Source organism: Micromys minutus (assembly GCF_963924665.1).
Source record: "Micromys minutus genome assembly, chromosome: 25".
Classification (NCBI taxonomy): Eukaryota; Metazoa; Chordata; class Mammalia; order Rodentia; family Muridae; genus Micromys; species Micromys minutus.
The window spans coordinates 4,480,256-4,500,763 of record NC_137960.1 but is presented as its reverse complement, the minus strand read 5'-3'; the positions used below and the strand labels follow the sequence as shown (position 1 = coordinate 4,500,763).

The window sequence follows — 20,508 nt, the reverse complement described above, 5'->3', positions numbered from 1 at the left end:
CAGTGTCCTTAACTCAGTCGCTGTGAGGACCAAATGGGTTAAAATCAGGATGGCTCTGGCCTGAGTTCTATGCCCTGTAAGGGTGCAGGCTTACCTGTGTATTATATTAGTTTAGAAAAATGTGAAAGTAATACAGAAATTTCTCCACTACCCACAAATGGTGTGTTTCTTCTTCCCACACCCCAGTCCTGGGGATTGGACTCAGGGCCTCCTGCTTGCTGGACTAGCATTCTGACATTGAGCTATGACCCCAGCAAGGTCAGCTTCTCTGTACACTTGTCTGTCCAACACGATGCAGCTGGTTCTGCACAAGTGCTCTGCTACACTGAGGTCAGGCTTGGTCCCTTGCAGCGAGGCCCCGCCCCCTCACCTCCACACAGTGATGCCCCGCCCCCTCACCTCCACACAGTGATGCCCCGCCCCCTCACCTCCACACAGAGTGATGCCCCGCCCCCTCACCTCCACACAGTGATGCCCCGCCCCCTCACCTCCACACAGTGATGCCCCGCCCCCTCACCTCCACACAGAATGATGGCCGCGATGAAAAGCGCCAGGTCACTGTCGTCGAGCTCCAGCGCATTGAACTTGACGGCAAACTCGAACTTGGGCTCAATGATGTCACTGAAGGGCTTGCGGAGACTGCGCAAGAACTCGTGGGTGACGAAGCCACTGCCATTGGCCACCAGCAGCCCGTCTTTGTTGACAATGGAGGCCAGCATGGCAAAGATGGCCTCATGCACGCCGTACTTGAGGAGGGTCACCTGGTCGTTGAGGAAGAGGCTGCTGAAGTTGGGGATGTTCTTGGCGAACTCGGTGAGCTCCCGGACCGTCTCCACCGTGGTGGACTGGCAGCGGTAGAACACGTGCACGCTGATCTCGTTGTAGGGCGGCAGCCCGTTTACCAGCTGTTTCCACACCAGGCCCTTCTCTGCCTGCCACAGTGTCTCGATGTCGTGGATGACAAAGGGCTGAAAACCAGGCCCATCAGAGGCCAGGCCTGGGGAAGGGCACGGACCCCGCCCTCAGGTCCCCTGAACCCCACCTCATGGCTGGGCTGGCCAGTGACACTCACTGCGTTATGGCTGGACTTGCCAGTGAGGATGCTCCGGGCCTTCTTTTTGGTCATGTTGAAGTTTTTCAGGTAGGCGTTGTAGATGTGCTTGGAGAAGGCCTTCAGGTCCGCCAGCTGCGGGTTGTGCTGGCACCCCTCGCTGGCCGTCAGCCCTGCCACCAGCTTCCTCTTCTCCGCCTCCGGCATCCGTCCAAAGCGGATAGCTGCATGGGGGGTGGGGGCCAGTCATGGGGGAGCTGCTTTTCCCCCTGCTCCTCTCAGGTGTGGAGGTGAACGGGAATCATTCTTGAGGAGCCTGGGGTCCTCAGAGGCGCTCTAGTCAGCAAGGGAGCAATGTGACGGCAGTCCAACTCCCTGAGAGCCTTTGCTGACTTGGCTGGGGACTGGCCAGGCATGGCAACTAGAAAGAGCCTGTGGTGACCAGGGCCCACAGCTGAGCCCTGGCTCTTCACTGTTTTATCACATGGCTCTGTTCCTTCGCCTTCTTTGTGGGTCAGGGAAAGTGGAGATCCCTGACGCTTGCTAGAACAATGAGGGGCATTCACTGTAAGCAGTCAAAGCCAGAGGCATGGGCTGGATGCCAACGCGAGAACCTGAGGCCACAGAACTCATGTGAAACAGCTGGGGGTGAGGAGGGCAAACAGAGGCGAACCCCAGGACACACACACACACACACACACACACAGTTCAAGTATTGAAAGTAGGTCCTGGCCTCTGTCAGAGAAGCATGAAGAAGGTTCAGTTTGACCCCTGCGATGGAACAGTACCAACAGATACAGATGGGCAGACCCACTGAAACCCACACTTAGGAGGAGCCAGAGATGGCTTGAAGATGCCCAGTGAGTGTGGCCTAGCGGCTAGCCACCATAGGGCTGAAGCGGGAGGCGCCCTGTTCTCTGGAAACCTGAGGTAAGGATGGCTCCTGGGAGTCTCTGACCACCAAGAAATTCCTACCTGGGTCCTGGCAGCTGCCACATGGTCACAACTGGCTCCTACCCACCCTCAACAATCCAGGCCGGGGACAGGGGTGTGTGGGGGGAACCCTGGCCTCAGCTTTGCCTGCTCTGTCAGACTCAAGTGTGGGGAACAGTGTTAGCAACCCCATCCCTGCTGGACTTGTCACTGGAGTGACAAGAGAACGTACTCATCCGTGTCAGGCACAGGTGCTGGGTACCCCCTCACAGCACGGGGGCGCTGCGCTGTGCAGGCGCGTCCCCCCCCCCAAGTCTGCTGCACCGCACTGCGCAGGCGCTCTCACCGTTGTGCGACATGCCGAGCGCCAGACACTTCTGGAAGCGGCAGTACTGACACTTGTTGCGGTTCTTCTTCTGGATCTTGCAGATCCGATCGCACTTCTCATACTCGAGCTTCATGCGGATCGTCCGGCGGAAGAAGCCCTGCGGAACCAAGGGCGTTAGGAGCCCGCTGCCCGGGGCCCTGCGGAACCAAGGGCGTTAGGAGCCCGCTGCCCGGGGGCCCTGCGGAACCAAGGGCGTTAGGAGCCCGCTGCCCGGGGCCCTGCGGAACCAAGGGCGTTAGGAGCCCGCTGCCCCGGGTCCCAGTGGCACGGAAGGCACTGGAATCTGGGAGTAATGGGGAACATTTTTTAAAAAAATATATGACCTTTTTTCATTATATTTATGTCTGCATGAGAGTTGACAGAAGCCCTGAAATGGAGTTACAGATTTTTTTTTTAAGCAGCCATGTGGGTACTGGGAATTGAACATGGGTCCTCTGGAAGTAGCCAGTGCTCTTAGCCAATGAGTGGCTCTCCAGCCCCCAGAGAAATCTATCTAACTTTCATTCTAATAGGAAAGAAGGAAAAGTATCCTTAAATAAATAAATAAATAAATAAATAAATAAATAAATAAATAAATAAATAAGGATCCACTTGTTTTTTGTATGTGAGCACACAGTAGCTGTCTTTAGACACACCAGAAGAGGGCATCAGATCCCATTACAGATGGTTGTGAGCTACCATGTGGTTGCTGGGAATTGAACTCAGGACCTTTGGAAGAGCAGTCAGTGCTCTTAACCACTGAGCCATCTCTCCAGCACCCCCCAAAAATTTAAGGGCTGGGTATACTGGTGCATAGCCTTAATCCCAGCTCTTGGGAGGCAGAGAATCTTTATGAGTTTGAGGCCAGCCTGGTTTTCGTAGTGAGTTCCAGGGTAGCCAGGGCTACACAGTGAAACCCTGTCTCAACAAAACAAACAACATTAGTAATAATTTGTAATTATAACCCCTTTTGTTTTCATAAGAGTTTAAAAAACATTTTCTTTATTTTGGTGTGTGTGGGTATGCATGCGAAGGTCAGCAGACAAGAAGGGAAGAATTGGTTCCCCTTTTCTATGTCCGTTCTGAGGAACTGAACTCGGGTCACCAGGCTTGGCAGCAAACATCTCTACACACTGAGCCATCTCTCTGGCCTAACTCTGAGCTGATCTTGCCTTTACCTCCCAATCACTTATGGTGTACAGCACCATATTTCGTTTTTATGGTGATGTGGCTCAAACCAAGGACTTCACGCAGGCAGGCAAACACTGTCACGTGAGCTACATTCCCAATCCTACATGGTGATTTAAAAGAGACTTTAATGCATGTGTTCCTGTATGTGGGTGCATGTATACCTACATGTGGGTGCATGTGTACCTGTATGTGGGTGCATGTGTACCTGTATGTGGGTGCATGTGTACCTGTATGTGGGTGCATGTGTACCTGTATGTGGGTGCATGTGTACCTGTATGTGGGTGCATGTGTTCCTGTATGTGGGTGCATGTGTATGTGTACCTGTATGTGGGTGCATGTGTACCTGTATGTGGGTGCATGTGTACCTGTATGTGGGTGCATGTGTATGTGTTCCTGTATGTGGGTGCATGTGTTCCTGTATGTGGGTGCATGTGTTCCTGTATGTGGGTGCATGTGTTCCTGTATGTGGGTGCATGTGTTCCTGTATGTGGGTGCATGTGTACCTGTATGTGGGTGCATGTGTATGTGTTCCTGTATGTGGGTGCATGTGTTCCTGTATGTGGGTGCATGTGTTCCTGTATGTGGGTGCATGTGTTCCTGTATGTGGGTGCATGTGTTCCTGTATGTGGGTGCATGTGTTCCTGTATGTGGGTGCATGTGTACCTGTATGTGGGTGCATGTGTATGTGTTCCTGTATGTGGGTGCATGTGTTCCTGTATGTGGGTGCATGTGCATGTGTTCCTGTATGTGGGTGCATGTGTTCCTGTATGTGGGTGCATGTGTACCTGTATGTGGGTGCATGTGTATGTGTTCCTGTATGTGGGTGCATGTGTTCCTGTATGTGGGTACATGTGCATGTGTTCCTGTATGTGGGTGCATGTGTTCCTGTATGTGGGTGCATGTGTACCTGTATGTGGGTGCATGTGTACCTGTATGTGGGTGCATGTGTACCTGTATGTGGGTGCATGTGTACCTGTATGTGGGTGCATGTGTACCTGTATGTGGGTGCATGTGTACCTGTACGTGGGTGCATGTGTACCTGTATGTGGGTGCATGTGTATGTGTTCCTGTATGTGGGTGCATGTGTTCCTGTATGTGGGTGCATGTGTTCCTGTATGTGGGTGCATGTGTACCTGTATGTGGGTGCATGTGTACCTGTATGTGGGTGCATGTGTACCTGTATGTGGGTGCATGTGTACCTGTATGTGGGTGCATGTGTACCTGTACGTGGGTGCATGTGTACCTGTATGTGGGTGCATGTGTATGTGTTCCTGTATGTGGGTGCATGTGTTCCTGTATGTGGGTGCATGTGTTCCTGTATGTGGGTGCATGTGTACCTGTATGTGGGTGCATGTGTACCTGTATGTGGGTGCATGCATATTGAGTGTGGTGACTGCAGGTCAGAAGGGGACTGGAGCTGGGGTCACAGGAGGTTGTGAGCCACCAGACATGGGTGCTGGGAATCAAACTTGGATCCTCTAAAGAGCAGCCATGCTCTTAAGCACTGAGCCACCTCTCTCTATCCCTTCAGATAGCACTTGCATAAAAAATTTGTGCAATTCTGATGGTGTGTCATTAGAATGACCTAGAAAGCTCACTCTCCTGTCAAAGAGCCTCTTAAGACACAAGGTCCTGGAAACACTTCAACAGACACTCAGGCCAGGACTCTTTCCTGCCTGCCGGAGCTCAGGCCTGTACGAGATGGAAGAGCTCTGCTGGGGCTATTTTCAGTGTCCTACCTGAAGCGGGCAAAACCCTCATGCCCCTCAGTCCATACCTTGCACCCCTCGCACGCGTGGACCCCGTAGTGGAAGCCCGAAGCCTTGTCCCCGCACACCCGGCACTCCATGTTGAGGCTGCCACCGGCGGCCCCATCGCAGCCCATCTGCAGCTGGTCCAGCAGGGAGGAAGGTGAGGAATTCTGGGAGAGGTCTGTGGGTACAGGACAGAGAGGCGGTTAACAATCAGCTACCAGCGCCCAGAGCTCAGCCAGCCGAGGGCTGTGTGACCTGGGAAAAGCTTCAAGGGCCCAGTCTCCTCTCCAGGAGGGAGCACCCGGTGGAGGGCAGCTCAGCTAGGAAGATGAACAAGTGTGCCTGTGAGTGTGGCCCATGGCGGACAGGCGTGCAGCTGCCGCTTACAGCCTCCCTGACTGGGAGAGGAGGGGCCTGGTGGGCTTTGGGTAAACAGCATTTTCAGTGGGTCCTTGGATGATGGTGGGGTGGTGTGTCTGTTGGGAACTGTAGGGGTGCAGAGCTCCGCCCAGCTGGCCCTCATTTCCGTGGACCCCAGGGGTGCTGTCAGGGCTCTCCCAGAAGTCCTGTTGAAGCGAGAGCGCAGGCACAGCCCCCACTGGCTCTGTTCTATTGAGTGCCCAGAGCTCTGAGGTTTCAAAGCTGGCAAGGACAGTGGGAGGCTGGGACTGCACGGTCACAAGATAGACCTGCGGTCACATAACCTTCAAGATGGCAGCGAGCCTCTTCTGAGCCCACTTTGAGATTTAGGGCGGAGACAAGGGATAGGACCGCCTCGGGCCTCAGTCACCCGGCTCCACAAGACCACCCAACCACCTCTGTGTGCACCTTACATCTGGGCTGTCTCCTGGGACTGCACCAACTCCCCAGAGTGACAGACACCCAAGCAGGAGAAAGACCCCAGCCATGCTAAAGTTTGGGTGTGTTACATGAGGTCACTTATGACCCTAGTTCACAACAACTGTTATTCCGAAGGCACAGATACCCTCCAGCTCTGGCTGAGGAGAGCTGACCCCTCATTTCCTCCAGCAGGTCCTTCTGGAAGGAAGAGCAGCTCGGACTTCTTGGTAGTCTCACCATCTGACGGGGGTAGGGTCTCTGTTCACACGTGGGCGCCGTGCACCAGGCGTGAGGGCTGGGAAGGAAGGGCACACTGAAGCCCAAGGCTGAGAAGCTGTGGGCACCATGCTCAGGGTAAGCTCCTCAGCTCCCAGGGAGTCTGTGTTCTCTGCCCCAAGCCCCTCTTCTGCATGTAGGGCTAGGAGGACCTCAGCACAGCTTCTCCTCTCCCCTCGCCCACATACGTCCTGCCGTGCTCTCTGGCTCAGGGTGGGGTTAGGGTGTGTGGGGGTCCATAGACCTCCAGAACCCTGTAAGTAGTCAAGATAATCAGATCCTACTGGCGACCTGAGGCAGGCCAGGAGGATTACTACCAGAGAGAAACAGGCCCAGCTCACCAGGCAGCGAGTGGGTTGAATGCCTCAGCCTGGGTGAGGACTGCTCAGAACTCCAGGCTGTCTGTAAGTGATACACAAGACCTATGGGAACAGCGTCATGTGAGCATGTGTACTAAGCGAATAGAAATGGTGTGTGGGTGGCTTTTCCGAAAACAATGTCTCTGCTTCTTCCGGGCTGACCACTTGGCTTGAGGATTTGTCCCCACACCACTATAACCTCACACCCAAGAGTCTGACCACCACAGGCACAGGTCCTGGAAGTGAAGGTCCTGTGCTTTCTCTGTTACATCCTGGTCAGAGTACGGCAGATTGGTGACTGATCACGTGGTTGTTGGGATTCTATGAGACACATATAATACTGCCCTAAGCTCCTCAGGCTGAGGGTGCAAAAACACTGTCTGCTCTTTCCTTATTTTCCTTCTTGCTTTCTCTTACTGTTTTTGAGACAGGAGCTCCTGTGGCCCAGGTTAGTTTTGAACTAAGTGGATACGCAGTGCCTGTGGAGGCCACGAGAGGGCATCAGATTACCTGAAACTGAAGTTATAAACAGTTGTGAGCCTCCATGTGGGTGTTGGGAACCAAATCTACCTCCTCTGGAGGAGAGGCAAGTGATTTTAAATGTGGAACTGTCTCTCTAGCCCCCAATTTAATTTATGTGTTTCGTATGTGTACATGTAGGGCCCAGAGGACAACTTTCAGAAGTTTGTTTTCTCTTTCCATTATGTGGGTCCCAAGATCAAACATAGGTAGCCCAGCTTGGCAGCAAGCACCCTCACCTCTGAGCCACCTCACCGGCCCAAGCCTAGTTCTTTACGTGAGTGCTAAGTACCTGAACACAGGTCCTCTTGTATATGTGGCGATCGTTTCTGCTCATGACCTCGAAGCTCAGTTTCTGCCTCCTTAGCCTCCCAAGTGCTGGGGCCACACTCAAGGTTGCAGAATGGCAGGTGAACCCTCTACTAACCGAACCCCATCCTCAGCCTCTTTTCTTTCCTTGACTCATGGTCTCACAATACTGTAGCCCAAGTCTAGCCTATAACCCAGGCTGGCCTGTAACTCGGCCTCCTGAGAGCTGGGTCTGTAGGCATGTGACAGTATGTGACAATATGCCTACAGCACCGATTCTAAATGTTCCCCACAGGCTCAGATGTTCAAAGCTTTGGTGCTACGGGAGGCGGGGCCTAGTGGGTCACTGGAAGTGAGCCTTTGAGAGGCATGTTGGACCCTGTCTCTTCTTTACAATGTATGTATGACTCACCATAGACCCAAGAGCAGAGGGGTTTGCTGAGCTGGGCTGGAACCTCCACACTGTCGTCCTAAACAAAAGTGTTTTGTGGGACATCCCGACACAGCGACACGTGGGACATCCCGACACAGCGACGTGTGGGACATCCTGACACAGCAATGGAGCTAACTCTCCTCTCAGTTCCCTCCTGCTGCTCTTAGGAGGTGCCCTTGCTCACCTGATACATCTGCAGCTCCCAAGGGTCTATGCCTACCAGGAGGGACAGGAGAAGAGGTGACATTTGCCAGGCCCCACCTACTAGCCAAGGGTCTTTTGGATTGTTGTGTCTGAGGCCGGTCTAATTAGGTAGCCCAGACTAGTCATGAATTCACAGTGCTGTGGCTGCCTCAGCCTCCCAAATGCTACCATGCTTGGCTCCATTCATTGTATGCAAGGTCACCTATTGGCTGTGCCTAGGTCTGGGATCTGCGGCGGTGTGCATACTTGCTTGAATGCCTGTGCTCCAGAACTCTACTGGGAACTGAACAGCCCTTACAGTCCTTCATTTATGGACAACCTCAAGATACTCCACCAAGTCGGGCTTTGTGCCCCTGCATAACAGGCGAGAAAACTGAAGTTGATGTGGTTAGAGATAGTGGTGAGGACGGCTTTTCTGATCTGGCTGAGCTGTGATAGCCAGGCTTCCATTCACACCAGCCTAGATTAATTTAATTTCAGCACTCAGGAGGCAGAGGCAGGTGGATCTCTGAGTTCAAGACCCGCATGGTCTTCAGAGTGAGTTTCCTGGTGACTTTAGCCTGGTCTGCAGAATCAGGACTGGACATCTATAAATGTGTGAACCAGCCCTACACACACACACACACACTCCCTCCCTTTATCGGTTCTGAGAACCCCTGACTAAGGAGGTGGCAATGTGCACTCTCCCACACGCTCTTCCTGTCAAACAGCAGTGTTGCTATGGAAATCAACAGCAGGCTCAGCACTAGGGATGACTGAGGTCGGTCATCAGACACTTGAACTCCGTGTAACCCTGGCCCTGGCACCCCACACGAGTATCAGTCTTGCCATCAGAGTACAAGCTCAGCAAACACACACTATTGACTTATCCCTCATTCTCACACGGTGGCAGGAGGCTTTCCTGAATACCTTGCCCCAGGGGCTGGAAGCACGCTGTCATCACAGCCATGAGGCACACACGGGCCAGCCTGGTTAGTCATGGTGCTGCCAGAGCCTTAGTTCTCACATCAGGATAAGTTCTAAGCACACCTGAGGCTGAGGTACTGGCTTCTTGTTTTGAGCAGGGTTTCTCTGTGTAGCCCTGGAACTTGCTCTATAGACCAGGCTAGCCTAGAATTTAGGGGGCCTGCTGTTTCTTGTGGGATTAAAGGCATGTGCCACCACACCCAGCTAACTGGGTGGTTTGTTGATTGTTGTCCCATTTTGCCTGGACTTTGGGCTCCTCTGGGCTGGTGTTCAGCTCTGTCCACCACTGCCCAGCCCGCTCTGGCATGGTGCCCAGCCCTGGACACCCACCGAGTGCTGCTGAGGAAAGAAAGCACATGTCGAGGAGAGCCACTTGTCTACCTGGCTTCCCTATGTAAGGGACAGGGAGAGGTGGGGTGTGAGCACCAGCTCCTGGGGTCAGTCCCCTGCCAGCAGGGGCCCCAGGCTATGTGCCTCCTTAATGCTATGTGTTAGTGTGAAGCCTGCACCGCCTACCTCATGGGGACAGAATGGTGGCAGGTGCTGACTAGCGCAGGGAAGTTTAGTGTGGGACCACATGCAGGGGTTGGAGCCGCAAGGCCTTCCTACTTTGTAATGGGTCCCTTTGGGGTCTAGACTCATGGGCACAGGGCAGGACATTAGCATGTACCAAGAGCTATAGAGGGCTCAAGTGAGGAGACTGAGGTGAGGGTCACAGCCTGCAGGGTCCACCTGGGTTCCCTGTTTTTCTGTGGGTGGCCTCTATGTCCTAACGGGATCTCACTGTGTAGAGCAGGCTGGCCGTGAGCTCAGAGAGGTCTGTCTGCTTCTGCCTCCCATGTGCAGGAATTAAAGGAGCGCTCCATCATGCCCGGCAGGTTATCTGTTACAACTCTGGGACAGAACAAAACAAGCTGCTTAAGTTATTAAGTCACACGGGGCAGGCTATGTCTTATAACGGGCACGCCTCACCCCATTCGTGACTCTAAATCAGCTCCTGTAGTTCTCTGGTTTGCGCTGTCCAGCATCGACTATACTGTTGGAACAGGCTGGCCTGGAACCTGTGACTCTCCTGCTTCAGCTCCCAAGTGCTGGGATGACAGATGGGAGTCACCAGGCCTGGCTCTACCTATTCTTCAAACAAAAGAAAACACAACACTTTCAGCATGGTGGTGGACACCTTCAATCCCAGGATTCAAGAGGCAGAGGAACATTAATCTCTGTGAGTTTGAGGCCAGCCTGGTTTACAGAGTGGGTTTCAGGTCAGCCAGGGAGAGGCCTGGTCTCAAAAAACAAAATAATCTTTACTACTTATTATTAGTATATGTGATCTGTGTGACAGGGGTGTGTGACACAGCACATGCATGTGCTCTGTGTGATGGGGGTGTGTGAGACACAGCACATGCATGTGATCTATATGATGGGGGTGTGTGACACAGCACATGAGGTTGAGGGACAACTGTACAACTGGTCCTCTCTGCCACCTTTATGTAGGTTCCAGGGATCACACTCGGGTCTCTGGGCTTGTGCAGCAAGAGTCTCTTCCTACTGAGCCACTGCACTGGTCTCTCTCTAACTTATCCTTTAAACATTTTTTACATGTTTTGTGCACATGGAGAGGTCAGAGGACAACTTGCAGGAGTTGGTTCTCTCCTTCCACCATGTAGGCTGGGGGCGAGCCTCTATCACTGAACCGTTCCACCGGCTCCTGCTTCATCCTCTTTAGTGACTACAGACTGTTCCCCTGAGGCCCTGGCAGGGCTCACCTAAGGGATTTGCCACAGAGCCCGACACCCTTTTTAGTTTCTATGAGCCATGCTGTGGCAAACAGATCACCTCTGCGCTCACTGACCAAACGGGCACCGGGAACATGGTCCCAGAGCAGATCTGCAGGGTTAATGGGACACAACCTGCACCATCCCGCCACCATTGCCACCTAGAGGCTACACATCAGGCCAACAGTCTCCCAGCGCTGACGGACTGACTCTTGAGTGAGGCTCTGTTCCCTGTCACTCTGGAAGAGTGTTCTGGCCACTCGCTGCCTCACTTGCTCTAACTCCTCTGCAAGGGCTGGTCTCCTAGGCCAGTAGTTTGACAGCGGCTACCAGCCCAGTTGCCAAGCCGACTCTAATGTGTTCATTTATCAAAAAAGCAGACATGGAGGCCTGGGAGTCCCACAGTCGATGCTGTTCCAGATGTCCCCACCACACCTCTTTCTGTCCCCAACTGACTCTGCCCTAGCCACTGTACTTTGGCAGGCACGTGAACATTACAACCTCAGTAATGACTTGTGGTGGGAAATCACTTGTGTGAGGTGTGTGTGGAAACCCAGGACAGGATGCTTCCTGCCCAGTCCCAGATATGGGGACAAAGTTGTCAGGGCAGGTGGCCAGTTCAGATCTTTGCCTTTCTCCTTCTCAGTGTCTTCATGGCACCTGGCACACTGCCAGTGCCCAGTGTGTTTCCTTCCCTCCCCCTTCTCTCTCCTCTCTGTCTCTCAGCAAGGTCTCTCTATATGGACCAGGTTGGCCTTGAACTCTCAAGGATCCTCCTACGGCTGCCTCCCGAGTGTTGGGATTAACAGCACACTCCACTATGCCTCTGGTCCTTTGTGGCCTAAAAGCAGCCTGTGACAGCGCTGAGGGAGTCCTGGTTCCCAGAAGCCATCCTCTCTATTGAGAATGACACTGGGAGTCACTCTGAGGATGTGTGTAGATCAGCGGGATCGACACCGGTCCTTCCACCCCACCCTGAGTGCTAAGGAGGAAAAGCCTTGCTTTGTGGCTTTCAGGTGACATGGTTCAAGGATTGGTCCCTTCTTGATTGCAGGTCCAGGCCAAGGCTTATCCTACCCCACAGCCCTGTCACCTCAGGCACCCCTGGAAGAGCCAATCCAGGATCATCAGGAGGCACTAGTCCAAGCCAGCCAGAGGAGGGGTTGGGGAGGGACAGAAGGGGCCTGGTGGCCCTGTGTGCAGGCTGGACATGGTGTCATGAGGATGAGATGACAGGGCCATGCTGTCCACCAGGGAAGAATGTCACCATTACCACCAACAGAGAGTCAACCAAGTGACCCAGCAAATGAAAAGAGCCAGGTGAACCCTGATGTTCAAAAGTGGCCCAAGTCACAGGCACTCACTCAAACCACTTGGCATTTCCACCCAATCACCGCAGAGCACAGGGTTAATACCAGGTCTCCTGGGCCCAGTGGTCCATGACAACTGCAGGCATGCCCCACAATTCCCGATGCAGCTAGGGCTAGGGGCACATCACAGTGGTGGTGCCTAAACACACAAGGGTAGCACACACAAGGCTCTGGGTCCAAGGCCTAGCACCAAAGCCAAGCCCATTACCAAACGCTGCCTGGGAAGGTGTACATGGAGGGTCGGCCAGAGACAATTTGGTGGATGGGGTGGGATGAGGGACAAACACCTCTCACCTCCCATAAAAGCCCATATCCACCTCACCTACCATTCCTGCACGTGGCTTCTCAGGGCCCCTCGGCTCACCGGCTGGTGACTGGCTGGCCCCCCTCTGTCCCCTCTGTCCCTTAGCCCCTCAGCCTCCTCCATACCTGTGCAGCTGCTGGAAGGAAGCGTGTGCTCTGGTCCCCCATTGAGCTCTGGGGCTCTGTCACCCGTGGCCACTTCCTCTTTCTCCTCTTCCCGGGCCTCAGGGGTCTCCTCCTGTGGCTGTTCCATGACTGACCCCGACTCGGCGTGGCGCCTGCAGGCCTGGTCATAGCTCTGCCAACATCTGGGTCTGAGCGCAGATGGACTGCCTGGGCCGGAGAGACAGAGAAGGTCAGGGAAGAGGGTGGCGGGCACAGGCAGGGTCCCTGTCACACAGCAGTGCTGCTCTGGTGCCCTCCTCAGTCCCTGCAGAGACAGGACTTCATAAAGCCCAGGGTGGCCTGAAGCTGTGCAGCCAAAGATGGCCTTAAGCTCCCGTCCCTCTGTCCCCAGGGCTGGAACTCTGGTGTGAGCGATCATCCAGGGGTCCTGGCACTCACCGCAGCCCACCTCACCCCAGCACTACAGCTAAGGATGCAGCCATCCAGAACCACTGTTCCGAGGAGCGTCTTGTCCTGCCTGAGGTAGGAAGGTAGGAAACAGTCTGTGCTCCTACTGTGCTGGCCCCCAGGGACCGCAGAGCCAGCGTGTCCTGGGCTTGACTCAGGAGGGGCTGAACCCTGGCAGAAAGGAGGGAACCTCAATTGAGAAAATGCCTCCATAAGACCCATAAGGCGTTTTCTTAATTAGTGATGGGGGAAAGGCCCAGCCCACTGTGGTCCTATAGGAAAGCAGGCTGAGGAAGCCAGGAGGAGCAAGCCAGTCAGCCGCACCTTCCACTGTTCTCTGAAGTGACAACTCTGGAGGCTGTGGAGAGAGTTCACCCAGCAGGGAGCTGCAAGAGTGCAGGGCTTTAAAGCTCAGAGCCTGAGCTCCAGCTTGGCCCCTCTTTATGCATGTCCCACATCCCCTGCAAACAGAAACAACCCTTCTCCAGGATACCCAGCTTCAGGACCTGAGTGTCTGGTCAAGGCCCCATTGGGACCTGGCTCCTCTCAATGGGTTAGCGAGTAGCTTAGGTGCGCGCGCGTGCGTGTGTATGATTTATTTTTTCTTTGTTTTTGTGAAATAAGATCTCTCTATGTAGCCCAGGCTCTCCCAAAATGCCCCATGTAGACCAGGCTGGCCTAGAACTTAAAAAGATCCTGTCCTCTAAACACGGGATTCAAGGTGTGCAGCCCTGAGGGTTCTATTCTAATCCCCCGCATCTGTGAAGTGCAACCACGCTTAACCAGTGCTGCCCAGCAAAGCACGTCTGTGTCTTATGTTCTCCTTCCTCACACTGAGCTCCATACGGCCACCCTGAGTCCTGGACTGCACAGTGGCCTCTCAGAGGCTGTGCTCTGGGCAGATGGACATGCAGCACTGAGGCCTAAGTGGTAGAGAGCCAGAAGATGGGGATGTGTGGACCTGGAAGATTCTCACTAAGTGACAGGCACAGGAAGTGTGTGAGTAGCTTCATCAGAAGATATAGACAAATGGACTGGAGAGATGGCTCAGTGGTTAAGAGTACTGACTGTTCTTCCAAAGGTCCTGAGTTCAAATCCCAGCAACCACATGGTGGCTCACAACCATCTGTAATGAGATCTGATGCCCCTTCTAGCCTGCAGGCATACATGCAGGCAAAATGAAATGCTGTATACATAATAAATCTTTTTTAAAAAAAGAAGATATAAACACACACATAGACACAGACACACATGGACAGACATACCCCTACCTCAAATCAAGAGAGAAGATGTGGGTTTGGGCCATGAGAACAGCTGAGAAAGTGCTAACAGATGCTGGCCCTCACAGCCACTCCAAGACAAAGGACAAAGGCAGCAGAGCATCAGAGTGACAGCAGACAAGTAAACCATGGCAGGGGCTGTAGCTCAGTGGGGAGCGTGCTTGCCTCTCCAGCGCAGCCAAGCCTCTGTGGCTTGTCCTCAGCACCCATTAGTCAGGCGTGGTGGTGCACATCTGTAATCCAGCACTCAGGAGGTGGAGGCAAGGGGTAAGAAGTTCAGAGTTATCCCCAGCTACAGAGAAAGTGTGAGGCCAGCCTGGGCTATAGGAAACCCTATCAGAACAACAAAACCATGTGTTCACATAAAACTTGTCTTACGTGAGTAAGATACAGGCCTGACAGTAAATTCATAAAAGCTTTATGGGTATCAAGAGTACAGGTAAAAGATTAACAGATTTAATGATATAAAAGTTCTATTCAGTATAGGGAATGTTTGTAGTCCAGTGGCCAGAGAGAGAGCTTCTGGAGTGTTCGGGGAACCCTGATCAGGTCCTGGGCAGGGGCACAGGTCAGGTGTGGCAGCGCAGCCTGTGGTCTGGACAGAGGACCAGTTCCAAGGTTAGCCTAAGTATATAGCAAGCTTGAGGCCAGCCTAGGCAACTTAAGACACTGTTTTAAGAGTCCAACCGAATCAGATTAAACAATAAACAGAGAAAAATACGCTCAACTTTTATCTGAGTGCTGAGTTCCTTAAAATAGCTCATAGATTCCTTAGCAAAGACTAATGGTGCTAGCTAGACATGGTGACCTCGCCGTGACCCCAACACAGGAGGCTAGCCTTGTCTATACAGAGAGCTCTAAGGCACAGCCAGGGCTACATAATTAAAGCTGAACTCCAGCACACCCATCCCTGAGGTGTTTTTTTCAAATAAAACATGTGGACCCACTGGAGAGGCTGGACAAGCAAGCCTACGTGGATGCTTACATGGTTTAATCCTAGGCGCTGAGCAGCCACAGCAACACCCCCCACTAAGGGGGGGTGCGCTTGCTTCATCCCAGAAGCCCCATGTGTAGGGGTGTCTGCAGTAGTGCTAACCTCCCCTGTAAACGGAGTGATGATATGCTAAGACAAGGCTGGCCTTCCATGATAGACAAGAACAATCCTAGGGGCAGAGCCGGACGAAACGGGGGAGGGGAGAGAGCTAGCCCAAACCTCCTGCCCTACCTCTGCTTCCTGGCCACCAAGATATGAACCGTGCTTTCCCACCATGAGGGAATGAACCCTTTGCAACTGTGAAGCATCGTAAGTAGTTCCTTCCTTTAACGTGTTCTCTTGAATAGTTTGGTCAGAAATACAGGCAGGAAACTGATTGACATGGTTGTCTTTTCCACAAATCATCAGAATCAGGATAAAATAGAAACACAAAAATAACAGTGGTGTAGGAGAACTCTCAAGTCTGGATTTCCCAGAAGTCAGCTGGAGAAGCTGCTTATAACATTCTGATGAAGCCTGGGATACAGCCAACAGAATGGGGGGACTCAGAAAGCCCCCAACACGGGGCTGGGGTGGGGAACGGCTCAGCAACGGGAGCACTGGCTGCCAAGCCTGAAGACCCAGCTAGATCCCTGAGGACCCACGTGGTGTAGGGACAGAAATGACTTTGCAAGCTGTCTTCTGATTTCCACTGGTTAGCTGTGATATGCATCTAACACACATACATGCACACACAGGCACTCAAGGACACATGTGTGCACATACATACACAGATGCATGCACACACATGCACACACATTCAATGGTAAGTAAGCTCTAGCCTGCTGACTGGGACAGACAAGGACTGTGGCACGGAGACAGGACTACAAAGAGCCTCGGCAGGAAGAAGCCTGCAATGCTGCACAGGGCCATATGTCCTAGACTCATCCCTAAGCCTCAGCTCATCTTATATCTGGCTGCCAGGAGATTTTCTCCTAACAACCAGGAGAGCTGCTTAGTTTCTGGGGTGCACATGGCTGCCTCTTCAGACTTGGGATCAGGATCAGAAACGTCAGCCATGACAACGTTTCTCCCTGGCTTGATACTGGCTGTGACAGTGGATCCACTGGTTGCTCTGAAACCTGCGTGCATCTCTCGGGATGCTTCACATGTAGCTCTAGCGGCCAAGGTGCAGTTCAGCCCTGTATTCTGCCAGAGCTGTTCTTCAGACAGCCCTGCCTGCTCCATCTGCAGCTGGGTTCAGCCGGCCACACTACCGGTGCCCTGTCACTGCTGGGTCCTGTAGCCGGGAGCCACCTCCAGGTGGCCTTTCCCAGGTTCGTACCACCTGACCTGCCAGGAACCTGTTCTCTTTTATAGTCCTGCCCAGACTAAATGCTCACTACCAGTCTCCCCTCTGCTACCAGCGTTGTTAAGGTCACAAACCCCATGATCAGGAGCTTTGCCTACGGTCGGGGCTGAGCCTCAGACCCTTCAGCAGCAATTCTGGGCCTTATGTGCAGCCACAAGGAGGGGAGGGAACTGGGGTGGTTCTAGCGCAGTGGTTTTCTGGAAAAAACAATCCCTGGACTGCTCTGATTCTGGGGTGTGCACACATTCATACGCATGCACACACGCTCGCATACATGTACATACATGGTGCATACAGTCCCAGCTCTAGGACCCAGGTTCACCACCCAAGAAGAGACACTGTGGAGAGGAGGGAGGAAAGAAAGGGGTAGATGTGGGAGTGGCAAGCCCCACCTACCTCTCACTGGCACGGGTACATACAGGAGCTGAACCCAATGACCCACACCTCTAGGGAGGACTGGCACACAGTGGAAGGAGGCCACAGGCCCTGAGAGAAGCAGGGTGGGCTTCCTTTGAGGACATCCTACTGCCTGGGAGGTCAGCTAAGGAAATACAGGTGGTGCTCTGCCTGGTGGCTCAGCTCTCCCGATGGCCAAGCAGGCTATGTGCTCAGAGAGAGAAGGCCTGCCCTGTCTGGGGTGAAGGTGGCTGTGGGGAGTCAGGATGCCAGGGCCCCCTTCATAAGCCCCATCTTAGGCGTGCCTCCTCACTGTCTCTATTGCCCTGGTGGAGCTCCCACACTCCCTGGCTCACTAACCCTAAGCTTCCTAACTCTGTGGGCACCGACCCTTCTTATAAATACCCTAAGAACCGGGTGCTACTGTCCCCAGGTAAAAAATGCTAGTTCGAGGTCAGGTCTTTGTCATGACACCGTGTACCCTGTCTACTGCTGAGTCAGGAATGCCCCAGGAGGTAGCTGGCCCAGGGGCAGGACCCAGAGTGCTGGAATCTCCTGTCAGCTTGAGTCAGGAGCCCTCACTCCTGTGTGGCTGCAAGCCCTCAGCTCAATGTCACAAGAGTCTGCCACAGTCCCCCCTCCAACCACCACAGTTCCCCACCACAGCCCCCCTGCCTACTCCTGCCAAAAAACCCACCATGTCATAGCTGAAGGTAGCCACAGGCTCTGGTCCCTGAGTCTTCTTTTAGCCCTTCCTTACTACTCTGTCCCCTGCCCCTCATCCCACTATCACGCTCAGCCACGGAGGCTCAGCGTGGGACTGGAGTGCTGCTGGCTCCCCGGAGGATCGCTCTCCTGGGTTCTCACTGGTGCTCCTTCCAAGAAGCCGTCCTGGGCTCGCACCACTCCGCCCTGCTTACCTCAGTCCAGACTCCAGATCTGCAAGGGCTGCTGGCTGCCCTGACCTCACCACAGCACGGTGCTCCAGGACTGTGCTCTGTGCTGCTGGCACAGTGCCTTTAGTGAGTGTTCAACAGGCACTTGGTGAATGGATAAGCGCAGCTTTGGCCTGCAGCCCTTGCCAAGGTTCCTCATGTCCCTGTTACTCACATCTGGGGCCCTTTAGAAGCTACCTCTACCAGCTTCTGGGTCAGGCTTCAGTCAGACCCTGGCTCGCCTCCCCTCCCCTAATCTGGGGGTGACACTCATTTTCCCAAAGTTCTCAAGCCTTAAAGTCAACAAAGTGCAGCTGCCCACCAGGAGAAACTGAGGCAGGCGTGCAGAGCAGAACACCTGCAGGGACTGTGGCTGCTATGTGCATCCCATTTGTCTTGGGGAAGACTCAGATGAATGAGGTCACTGATTTTAAAGTGTGCAAGCACTGAGGCCCCAGGACCTCCGCAACCCTCTCTCTACCCCCACCCCGGGGACTCCACAGCTCTCTCTCTACCCCCACCCCAGGACTCCCACAGTTCTCTCTCTGCCCCCCACCCCAGGACTCCACAGCTCTCTCTCTGCCCCCACCCCAGGACACCACAGCTCTCTCTACCCCCACTCCAGAACTCCCACAGTTCTCTACCCCCACCCCAGGACTCCACAGCTCTCTCTCTACCCCCACCCCAGGACTCCCACAGTTCTCTCTCTACCCCCACCCCAGGACTCCCACAGTTCTCTCTCTACCCCCACCCCAGGACTCCCACAGTTCTCTCTCTACCCCCACCCCAGGACTCCACAGTTCTCTCTCTACCCCCACCCCAGGACTGCACAGTTCTCTCTCTCTGCCCCTGACTCCACCACAGGAGACCTGCAGGGCACTCCCTGCTCTGTCCCTGAATACTCCGAAGAGGTACAAAGTCAAACAGAGGAAGACTGTCCCGGAGAAGAGAAGAATATGTTGTCTTTGCTGGAGCAATAGCCTGAGCCTTCCTGACCTCCTGCCCCGGGCCACTGTCCAGCTTCCTCTCCCTTGTTGCCCACTATGGAGGTCAGGGCGAGGATGAGGGTTAGTAGTGTTACTGAGGCAGAGGTTGTCCCACGCCTCTAATGGTTTGGGACCAGCATGGAGGGGCCCTAAGAGAAAGCCCCTAGATGATGGTCCCAAGCTTCCCTATCAATCAGTAATCTGTGTGCTGACCCAGTAACCCAATTTTCTGGGCCAGCAACTCTGCAGTACTCGCTGCTTCCCATTTGCCAATTCAGGTCACCCCATGCCATCAGGGTACCCGAGACAGGGGTGGATTCACCCTAGTGGGTACCTGAGGTCAATCTCCAAAACACCAGAAAGAGCAGGAACCAGCCAGGACAAACCACACAGGCAGAAATGGCCCTTGTATTTCCAGTTCTTCTGTGAGTATCCGGAAGCAGCACTAAACGAAAATAAAAGCTCTGGCAAAGAGTGTTGTAGAAAAGAGAAAGAGGGAAGGGAGCTCTTGCCTGAGCTGGGAATAGGAAGTAGGGGCCTCAGGTGGGCTGCTGGCTGCCTGCATCAAGGTGGGGGGAGTTGCCTGACTCTGGAATAGGAGGGGCAATGCCCACCCTCAGCTAGATGGAGAAGATTCAAAACATGGGCTCACAGACAAAACAAGCCTGGCGTGGTGCATGCCTACTATTCCAGCGGAGACCGAGGCAGAAAGACTGCTTGCTGCAAGTTCAAGGCCAGCCTGGGCTACGCAGTGAGACCTTGTCTTCCCAAAGTGGGGATGCCGTTAGATGGCGTGGTGTATAAATGCTTTACCACCAAGCCTGATGAATGGGCTGAGGCCGCAGGTCAGTGAGAGACAAGGATGACCCGTGGCCTCCACACCCAAGTGAACATGTGTATATGTGTATCTGCGAGCACACACACAACTAGAAACAACCACAGACCTACGGTGCTTTAGTCTCATCTCTTTGGACACATCAGACCTGGCTGGGCTGGAACCCACTCTATAGGCCAGGCTGGCTTTGAACTCACAGAGATCCACTCCCTTCCTATGTCCCCTAAGTGCTAAAGGTGTGTGCCATCATGGTTGGCTTATTTTCTTAATAATATTATTGTGTTTAAGTACCGCCACCTGAACCCGGGGAACTCCATTAAAGGTACTGCTGTGTTAAATAGGAGGCCTCCCGGGTTCTGCGAAGACTCAGGGTTCTTCTAACAACGGCTCTAACCAAAGGCCTTCAGCGTTCAGGGGTTCTGAACCATGCCAGAGGCCTCCCCAGAGCCCTTCTCACGAGGGCGTTGGAGCTATGTCTGCCAGTGTCCTCCCTCTTGCGCGGCCCTGC

The 20,508-nt window shown here is 53.8% G+C and overlaps 1 protein-coding gene across 1 annotated transcript in view; it reads right to left on the bottom strand.

The window, feature by feature from the left end:
* PPARD (peroxisome proliferator activated receptor delta) overlaps positions 1–20,508 on the bottom strand; it is a 64,421-nt gene that overhangs the window by 1,981 nt on the left and 41,932 nt on the right. Inside the window, exons 3-7 of the mRNA XM_080937612.1 lie at positions 12,777–12,983; positions 5,320–5,474; positions 2,331–2,469; positions 1,073–1,275; positions 518–968 (exon numbers count right to left, since the gene is read on the bottom strand). Coding sequence (XP_080793738.1) covers positions 518–968; positions 1,073–1,275; positions 2,331–2,469; positions 5,320–5,474; positions 12,777–12,903 — 1,075 coding nt within the window. The 5' untranslated portion in view covers positions 12,904–12,983. The remainder of the gene's footprint in view (positions 1–517; positions 969–1,072; positions 1,276–2,330; positions 2,470–5,319; positions 5,475–12,776; positions 12,984–20,508) is intronic.